At 40.8% G+C, this 10,403-nt stretch overlaps 1 protein-coding gene across 4 annotated transcripts in view; it reads left to right on the forward strand.

The window, feature by feature from the left end:
- Positions 1-8,921, forward strand: part of cltcl1 (clathrin, heavy chain-like 1) — a 62,306-nt gene extending 53,385 nt beyond the window's left edge. For 2 of the 4 annotated variants that reach the window (XM_078227241.1, XM_078227243.1), the window contains 8 exons: positions 427-576; positions 819-950; positions 1,081-1,191; positions 1,866-2,036; positions 2,148-2,369; positions 3,560-3,580; positions 5,467-5,542; positions 7,743-8,921. In XM_078227241.1, the coding sequence (XP_078083367.1) occupies positions 427-576; positions 819-950; positions 1,081-1,191; positions 1,866-2,036; positions 2,148-2,369; positions 3,560-3,580; positions 5,467-5,542; positions 7,743-7,852 (993 nt within the window). In that variant the 3' untranslated portion in view covers positions 7,853-8,921. Of the gene's footprint in view, positions 1-426; positions 577-818; positions 951-1,080; positions 1,192-1,865; positions 2,037-2,147; positions 2,370-3,527; positions 3,581-5,466; positions 5,543-7,742 lie in introns of all 4 variants that reach the window. The other 2 variants (XR_013499393.1, XM_078227242.1) reach the window with 2 other exon arrangements.
- The last annotated feature ends 1,482 nt before the right edge of the window (positions 8,922-10,403 follow it).

A 10,403-nucleotide genomic window follows, 5' to 3' on the forward strand; every position in this document is an offset into this window, starting at 1 on the left:
TGAAACTTAATGGCTAACTTCCTGGTGAAGTGGGCTTGAACTTCACCAGATTTGTATATTCTGACAAAACAGAACTGTAGGTGTTTGTTCAAGATATCTGATACTGAAAACCAAACCAGGATTATTTCAGTGCAATTGTAAATTTTTATTTCCAGTGGCAAGTTGAGAATTCTATGCAATGAATTATAATCACTACTGCCCCAAAGGGTGGCAGAAGCAAATTAGATAAATATTTAAATAACTATGCTGGTGGATAGGTCTACCAAAAGTAGGCATAATGGGTTGAATGGCTGCCTCCTGTGCTCCATCATACTTGTACCATTTTCTATACAAAACACAATCTCTTTGGAAAAAGTTGGGATCTATTTGATTATGCAGATTAGCCTCATTTGAACTGGCACTTGCTAACTTTGTCTTGCTTTCCAGGTCCTTCGTGCTGCAGAGCAGGCCCATCTTTGGGCTGAGCTGGTCTTCCTGTATGATAAATATGAAGAGTATGACAATGCAGTAATTACTATGATGAGTCACCCAACCGATGCTTGGAAGGAAGGGCAGTACAAAGACATTATTGCAAAGGTACTTGTTGCTGACCAATATGCTACTGTACCCAAGTGAGATATCATTCCACAGTCCTGTTTCTGGGTAGTTGTGTTTTTGTGCATAGATTGGTGTTGCTTCATCACTTGGGTCAAAATACTGAAACTGTTGCCCATAGTGAGTGCTCCATGTTGGGTATCAGTAGGAGATTTTTGAAGTAACAAGGCAGAATTCCTGTTCTCATGCCAAACAAGTGGTTAATTCTCCAATTTCCCCCTCAGGTTGCCAATGTGGAATTGTATTACAAGGCTCTGCAGTTTTATTTGGACTTCAAGCCACTATTGATCAATGATCTCTTGCTGGTGTTGTCGCCACGTTTAGACCATACCAGAGCAGTCAGTTTTTTCAGTAAGGTAAGTCATGATTTATGAAGTACACAGCGAAATCCTTTGACTTATTGAGATTAAGTTTCAAGATTTTGTGTGGACAAATGTTGCTGTGACTTTGAAAGTGTTTAGTATTACTGTTTGCTCTGATCTGTAGGTGGACCAGTTGCCGCTGATTAAGCCATACTTGCGTTCTGTTCAGAATCACAATAACAAATCTGTGAATGAAGCTCTGAACAACCTACTTACTGAAGAGGAGGATTATCAGGTCAGTGCTGCAATGTATTGAAACTTCTAGGAAAGACTTTTTTGAGCAGGACAACTGCTCAAGTGAATTCCCAATTCAGAGTTCTTGGTGAATTAGCAAGTTGCTTTTTTCATAGCTTAGTGGTTTTGCACCAGATCTTAATGGGAAGATTCCATGTAGAATTGGGGGGGGGGGGGCGGGGGGGAGAAAGATAGTCTATTGGAATTGTAGGTAGCATCATTACATGTTTACCTGTGACTCAGTCACTGCTTCAGGGCATCCCTGCCTCCATTGTTAGGGTGGCCATTTAAAACCAATTTATACTATCTTCTAACTTGGAGTAAGTGTTCCATTAAATAGGAAGTTTTATTTCTAATGGCATGATTTGTCTTTAGTGATTGGTTCCATTTCAAGCATGCTAACCTTGTGTATCCTATGTTTTATTGGGTCTTTGATTTAAGGATTTTTGGGTGCCTTTTGAGTAGTGTGCTGCATGTACTGCAGTCAGACACAAGCGCACTTCCTCCCAAGGAGCTGTCAACCCCAAAAGTGATCCCTAGTAATTGTCATGGGAGCAGTGTAAACAGTAAACTTTAATTCAAATCTTTTGGGTTTTTGTACTTTGGATAAGGTTGTCAGCAACTTGTTCGAAATTTGCCCTGACTACATGCTGTTTTGTTTCACCTTTTTTACAGGGCTTGCGTACATCTATTGATGCATATGATAACTTTGACAACATTATCCTTGCTCAGCGATTAGAAAAGCATGAGCTAATTGAATTTAGGCGCATTGCTGCTTATCTCTACAAAGGTAACAATCGCTGGAAACAAAGTGTGGAGCTTTGCAAAAAAGACTGCTTGTACAAGGTAAGCATCTGTTTGAATGCTTTCAATCTTTCTCCAGACATTTGAGTGAAAAATTGATTCTGAACTTCCTGTGTAAGGATTCAACTTTTGAGTAACTGCCTTGTTTTGTAGGATGCAATGCAATATACAGCAGAGTCCAAGGACACTGAGCTCTCCGAGAAACTCCTGCAGTGGTTCTTGGAAGAGGGCAAGCAAGAATGTTTTGCATCCTGCTTATTTACATGCTATGATTTATTACGACCCGATGTAGTTCTTGAGCTGTCATGGAGGCATAACATCATGGACTTTGCAATGCCGTACTTTATTCAAGTTATGAGGGAATACCTTAGCAAAGTAAGTGAACTTTTAAAACCCTTTGTGCTACTTTCAATCACACTAGTTAAAAGCAGCTTATTATAGGGATTGCACAAAACACAATATTGAAGCTTTTGGAAAGTTGAGATGACAATTCATGGTTTGACCACTGACCTAGAAATCAGGCTTTCATCTGCATAAGTTGGAGTAGATGTTCTTGCATAACTGAGCACAAGTAGAATTGGTAACTTTGATTATGCACTTTGGTTTGGTATTTTTGCTATATTATTCCTGGTGGCACTTCATTGGAGTATTGATCAAGTTTGATATCAGACCACAAAATATTAGAACAAGTGACTAAAGTTTGAGCAGAGGTAGGTTTCAATTGCCTTAAAGGAGAAACTGTTGTGGGGAGGGATTTCTGCATTGAAAAGCTTAGGCAGCTGAATAACTTGCATTGGTGAATTGATTGAACATCTGATCTACAAGGTCAATCAGTGAACGTTTGTGGAGCTTTGTAGAACAGCGGATTGGAGGGCAGGAGGAGTGAGGCTATCTCTGCCTATGTACAAGACTGATCAATTGAATCTAGCAGCATTGGCTTGGAAGCTGGGTACAGTATTGGTGTATTAGCAAACTGGTACAGTATACCTGAACTCAAGGCATTACTCTTTGCATAGTTTTGATTTGATGCAATTGAAATAGGAAGATTGCCTCCTGTCCTAGATGTTAGTTTTTCAACTGGTTCAAAAGAACAAGTTTAACATTTGCTGTGTTCCATCTGTCTATGAATGTTCTTTAGCTGTTCAGGTTGGCTGAAATGTAGATGTGGGTAGGCTAGAATAGACACTGCAGCAGATTAGCATAATGTTTCATGAATATGCTAGGATTGCTGTGAGCAACTGCAGTAGACATTTGTGTACTTGGTGTGTATGTGCATAGTCTGCATTAGTTTGTCTATTGTATGGACTGTACTTCAGTTAATCAAATGAGGATTACAATGATTTTCATGGTGGCATTCAATAGACAAGCCAACTGCTACCTACGTGTAGACTTGAGTGAAGGTGTTTGAGTTTTTTTCCTTTCCAACCATTGAGAAATTGAAGCATTTGCTGGTGTAGCCCTACTAAAGTTTAAAATCTTTTCTATATGGATCATTTTGATTTTCCTGTCTTTAAATTTGTGCTTTTACTCTAGGTTTCAAGTTTCACCTCTGAATTTTCTTGCAGGTTGATGAATTAATGGAAAAGGTGACCATCTGCTTTTTCTCTAATATAGTTGGACTCCCTGAAATGTAGCTGTAGGTTTTTGCTCAATGCAGAGGGAGCTCCTTAACCAATCATAATTGCCTTGCAATTAATTCTTCTGTAGATATTGACTAATCCTTAGAACTTTAACTGCTTGCTGTCTTATCTAACTGCAAGATTTTTGTTTGGCTTAATGACCTATCTTCTAAGACTCTGGAACATGTTGATGAAGCATTGCCTTTTAAACCTCCCTGCTTCCAAGAGGCTTTATAAACCAACCTTCCAGCTATTAAAACCCTGCTGGGCATTTTTGTCACTTGTTAACAAGATGTTCACTCTTTCGAATTTTGAATTTGATATTGCTTTTAAGGGAATGAGTTGAGCTGACTAACTTATTTTTAATGTTCTATCCAACACCGCTTCCATCTTCCCATTTGAAAATTAAGGGTTTTTTGGCCCACAGGCTGTTTGGGTTTTTGTGAAAAGAGAATGGATTTAATTTTGATTTAAATAGTGAATTTGCCATCCACCGTCCAACACAGCTGCTTCTGTCCCTGCAATGCTGCATTGCATTTTGGTGAAAGACCTGAAGCAATTCCCCTTTAACATTTATAGCTATGCTGCTTAGTTTCTTTCCCTGCTGCAACATTTGAGCTGAAGTCAACTGATAAAAGCCAAAGCAATATTGATAAGGCTATTGAATTTGACGCAATCAGCAAAGTGTATAGTAATTGGCTTCATTACTGGCAGTTGTGCAGGAATGCACCCCACTTGATCAGAGGAATTCTTGGATATGATTGCTATCCCTAATACTTGACGCTCCCTCCAGCCATGTTTATGGAAAACATTTGGGTTTTTCAAGTTGCGAACTGCAAATCTGTTCCTCCTTGGGATACTGTTCCAAGAACACCATTTTGGAACCAAGTCTCGTGTTTCAGTCCATTGCTAGAGCAGCATTAGAGGCTACACTTGTGGTGGAACAGTGAAGTTCGCACTGCCTCGCAGCACTAGAGATCTGGGTTCATTTCTGGCATTGTGCAGTGGTCTGGACAGACCTTGTGTCTGTGTGGGTTTCCTTCCACAGTGCAAAGATGTCGGGTAGATTAGCCATGGTAAATGGGTTGGGCTGGGGGGGCGGCTAGGTAAGATGCCCTTTTGGAGAGTTGTGCATACTGAGCTGAATGGCCTTCTATGAATGTCAGAAGCAGCTTCAGTTCCTGATTTTATTTTCCCCCTCAAAAGAATGTGGTAGAGTAGGTTTGATACTAATGAGCCTAGTTAAATCCATGCTTGCTAGACCCAATGCCCTTAGTGAGATAATGCAGTCTGCCATTTGTGTGTAGAACCATCCTGTCACCTGACCAGCACGTCTTTCAGACTGGGAGGAAATCGGAGCACCTGGAGGAAATCCATGCCAGACATGGGGAGAACATGCAAACTTCCTCCCAGTGACCCAAGCCAGAAATCCAACCTGGGTCCCTGATGCTGAGACAGCAGTGCTAACCACTGCCTAGGAAAATATCTGATTCTGCAAAATCTAGCCTTTTGCAATCTTAACATTTTAGAATTTCTTGCATTACCATTATCTGCATAACCTTTTCAAGCATTTAATAATTGTCACCTGTAGTCTTTCCATGTTAAAAGCATTGAACCTAAATGTATTGTGTAGATAAACCAGGCAACTTTCTCACTAGACAAAGTTCTCCTTCAATCATAGAATGCCTTTTGTGGCTCTTGATGCAAATAGAGGTAAGTATCATAACCTTTCTTTGGATGTTTCTTTTGTAACATATTGGAGGCTTGTAACTTTGTTTACAGTAAATGGTTTATGATGTTGCCTTAACTCAGATGAAGTGGAGTCTGTTAATTTTTCTTCTCTTAAACCATAGGTAGATAAACTTGATGCTTCAGATAGCTTAAGAAAAGATGAAGATCAAGTGACAGAACCAGCTCCACTAGTATTCGGTAGGTTTGCTTGAGTGGTGTATATTTGCATGCATGTTGAATATCACCATGAGCAAGAAAATTGTGACTGTCTTGAGTTTTACCAAATTTTATAAACCTACATGCAACTCCAGTCCCATCTTTGTATCTGATTGACTGACTCCCTTGTTTGCATAGTTGTAAATGTCAGAACAAAACTTGGTATAGTACAAGCAAAGTGTGGGCAGATACTAAAAGTGCCTGACAGGTCAGGCAGACGGAGGGAAAAGCAATGGGTTATCAGGTGGGCTTGGCCCTTTTGGCTTGTCAATGATTTTGGCCCTTGATGTCTTACAGCTTCAAATCAAATGAGGCAAGTATGCCTGCTTTCTCTCAACTACCTTTGACAAAGGGTCATCTGGACTCCATGTCAGCTCTTTTCTCTCGGATGCTGCCAGACCTGTTCAGATCTTCCAGCATTTTCTTTGGTTTCAGATTCCAGCATCAGCAGTAATTTGCTTTTATCCTCTTTACTACCCCCTCCATGTGGCATGCCACTGGACACCATTCAGTAAACAAAGAGAACTGAGTGGTACAGGGTGTATTCTACATCTGGAACTTGCCAGTGTCCTGCTAGTATCACTGCAGTTACTGGAGTGGTCCTGTCTGTGGAATCCATGCTGGGCCCTCTTAGCACTGTACAAACCTGATCATAATCTGTAGCTAACTCTTGGTGACCAAGCCTGGATTAATATAGGTGCTTGGAACAGCACTAAGCATACCTTCACCAGATCAATGAACTACTATACAGGATTAGCTGCATGCTAAACATCAAAGCAACAGCCTATAGATGAAGTTAAACAATACTAGAAATCAGCACATGGGATGTCTAAGTGTCTGATTTAGTCCATGGTGGAACTCTGGATTTAATACTCCAGTGATCTCTGGGTATGTCTAAATGTCACCTGCAGCAAGTGGAGCTGAAGTTTGACTGCAGGTACCTTTTTTGTGGTTTTCTGTACAGGTGCTTTCAACATATTTTAATAGCATTGAAAGCTCCAGCTCTTATGCCTCATCCTTTCCTCAATTTAATGTCTCGTTTCTTAAATTTGTATCTTGTCTACTTGCTGCCCACCTCTGCTGCTCTTGGTTCTCTACAAATCACTATTGTCACCAGCAAATAACCTGTTGCCATATGTCTAGGTACAGATTTGATGCCCTGCAAATAACTACCTGCCCACTATCTTTTTCTTTTGTGTCCTCTACTTAAATCGGTGCAGTCATCCTCTGCCTAGCCAGATGCCTGCAAATTCATACACTGCATCCATTGTATTCAGCTGCATAGCTGCACATCTTTGAAAGTTTAATTTGTCAAACTTGTTGGATGTAACTGGTATCTAGAATCCTACAGTACAGGAGGCCATTTGGCCCATCAATGTCTGCACTGACCCTATCCCCTTAACCCCATGTAGTTATCCCACCAATCTGCTTGACCTACATGTCTTTGGACTGGGAGGAAACCCCCACAGGAAGGCTGGGATCAAATCCAGATCCCTGGCACGGAGAACTGTTAACCATTTTGCCACCATACTGCCCAAATCTGTGCTGGCTTTAATTTTCCTCCATTCGTTGTGATCCTATTTAGTTGCAGTCTATTCTGAACAATGCTGCAGAGGCTAATTGTCAGAAATGTCTGCCTGCATTCCTGTGTTTGCAATATCTCTCACTAAAGTACTGAATTTCCATCTTTACAAAAGTAATAACTTGCTCATAACTGAAACCTGTGCAACTTTGATATGTTTCTCCTTCAGATTGCCTTTTACTCCTGTACCCCCCCCCGAGCTAATTTCCCAAAAGTTGTGATGTTTTAGTCAAACAAAAGTAGGACAGATGTTCTGTGCCAAATATGAAATGGGCTTTGTCATTGATCTACTCTGTGGAGGGACTTCCTTGACTCAGATTCGTAAATTAAGCAGTTTTCAGACTTCTGGGCGTTTCTTCCTGTATAAACTCAATGTGATGGGAGTGAAATGTTGAGGTTGTTGATCAGTGTTACCAATTTGGTAACTCAGCACAGTGCAACTTCATTTTATAAAGCAGATTTGCTTGGGGATTTTTCTATATATTGAAGTCTCGATGGCTATTAATTTCAGGCTTGAATTTGTTTTCCCTGTGTAAACCCCTGGCAGGGTTGATGATGCCACATGAATTGTAATAACTTGTTGCTTTCTGATTTTTCTAGGTCAGCAGTTGATGTTGACAGCAGGCTCCACCCCAGTGCCCCCACAGCCTGGTTATGCTTACGGTTACCCAGCTGGCTATGCTCAGCCTGCTTATGGCTTCAACATGTAGAATATCAACACGTTGTCAGTTTCACCATTGCTACTCAAATCTTCATGAAAGTGTATGACACTCATAAGAGCACAGGATTATGGCTGAGCACTCCTGCAGCATGAAGATTTATAAAGGACTTCTGTTACTGTTATTTATTACCCACTATTACATTTCAACTTTAAAAATGTAGCTTTTTTAAATTGTATTTAGGAAATTCAAACTGTTTTGAGGCACTGATTAAGAATGAGATTGAAAGTATTAATTAGTTTACTGAATCTAGTAATATTCCCAGTAGCAGCTGCCAATGTTGTTTACAAAGCTGGTAGCTTAGTGCAATGTGAACTGTTTCTTCCCACACTGGCCCATGCGTACCTTGGGTGATGTGTTGAGATGAGGAATAACGGTACTGAAGGCAGCATTCAAATATTTCCCCCTGGAGTTTATGCTTGGAATTAACTTTGTCAGTATTTGCATGCGTTGCCAAATATTTAATGCTAAAAGTGCAGTTAGAAGGCAAATGCAGACTGTGTTTCTTGGTTCAGCACTAAATTCCCATTTGGCCTCCTGTGTAGAAGGGTTCTAGCTTCTATGGATGGAGCACTCGGTTCTGCATCAGTTTAGGCCTCCAAGCCAAAAAGAAAACTGGTGTGCCACTGTTTAATAGAACATTTTTGTGCCTAATGTAAAATTTATGATGAGGAGCCTTGTTGCTAATCATGAATATTAGGTTTAATAGAATGTAACCCAAAGTCAGTCAGCACTGCTTGAAGTTTTTTTGAATATTTAGCCGAGCACACCTGGCAAATGGTCTTTTATTGGACTGCAGTTAGTTGGGGGCCATGTGATAATGAGTGAGAATTGGATTCAGTCCAGTATGGAATGCTGGTTATAGTGGTGACAGTGCATTAAAGGGAAATTGTGCTGTTAAAGCTTCAGCATCAAAGGTATTGTGAATATTTACTTTGTACAGTTGCGCAAACTTATTGGTTAGCAAATAAAAATGGATGTGCATTTGACTTTTTCCCCCTCCTGCTGCCCTCATGTCGTCACCAGAGGGATTAATAAAGTTTACACATAATTCTCATGACACTGTTGTATGCTCAGTAATTCATTGCCTCAAATGTGTTTATTTGTAAGCAGAATAACGTTAGCAAGTAATGCTACTGAGTTCTGATCAGCTGGGTTTCTTGGTTTTAACCTGGATCTTTCTGGAACCTGATGCAAGTTGCAGGTTATCAAGATGCCAGCTATCCAAATGTCACCAAGCTTGTCTTTCTGGAGCAGAAGGTATTTTTTTCTTTCCAGCCAACTAAAAACTCTGGAGCAGAATTGGAACCTGTTGGATAGGAATTCAGCAAATGTCATTGTTGGATCCCAGCGGGGAAGGGAGCATGACTGCAGTGTCCAAGAAAATTCTTCTAATTCAGCTGACATTCCTGAATGTGACTTGTCTGTTACCAGGGTGGATGGGAATTGGTGGTCAGAATATGAATTGTAGCAAGAGAATGGCTAATTGAATGTGGCTTTAATGTGGTTTTGATGTCCTAGGAGATGTACTGGCTGCTTTTTATTTTGTTTGCAGTTTTGCAGTTGGCATTTGTATATCAGTAGCCTTGATAAACTTGGCATTAAGAGATGTAGTAGTAGTATTATCTAGAGACTTGGTCATGCTGTGGGGATCTCTGGTTTGAATCTCACCATGGCAGATTGTGAAATTTGAAGTCCAAGTTCAATAATGACCATTGTTGAAACCCATCTGGTTCACCTATCCTCAACCTGGTCTGGCCTACATATGATTCCAGTTCTGCATGCAGTTGACTTAGTCTAGCAAGCCACTCCATTCAAGGGCAATTGGGGATGGGCAACAAGTGCTGGCTCGGCCAGCAAAGCTCACATCCCATGGATGAGGTGGTTTGCAACAGGCAATGAAGACTGAAGTAGATATTTGTCTCCATAACAGACTGCTTTATTCTGCCTCCCAAGATGATCCATGCTGAGGTTTAGGAGACAGGGCTATGTTGCCAACATGTTAAAAGGACAAACTGGTCCTTTGCAACTGATCCATACCAGCCAAGTCTCCTAAACTGAACTAGTCTCATTTGCCTGTGCTTGGCCCAAATCCTTCAACCTTCCCTATCCATGTGCCTGTCCAAATGTAATTGAAACCACCTCAACCACCGTCTCTGGCAGCTCATTCCATACACCACCTCCCCTTGGAGGGTGTGGGGGGGAAATACTGCACCTGGGGTCCCTTTTAAACTATCACCTATGCCCTTTGGCTTTGCACTCCCCTACCCTAGAGAAAAGACCTTGGCTATTCACCTTATCTATACCCCTCATGATTTTATAAACCTGAGTTCACTCATTCACCTACACTAGAGGGGGAAAAAAGTCCCAGCTTTTCATAATTTAAAACTTCCTGGTAACATACTTGTAAATGTTTTTTGCACTCTTTAACATCCCTTCCTATAGCAGGGTGACCAGAATTGTACACAGCATTCCATGTGGCCTCATCAATGTCTTGTACACTTGTAATGTCCCAACTCCTATATTCTGTCTGACTTTGAAG

This window comes from Mustelus asterias, chromosome 13 (assembly GCF_964213995.1).
Source record: "Mustelus asterias chromosome 13, sMusAst1.hap1.1, whole genome shotgun sequence".
NCBI classification, from domain to species: Eukaryota; Metazoa; Chordata; class Chondrichthyes; order Carcharhiniformes; family Triakidae; genus Mustelus; species Mustelus asterias.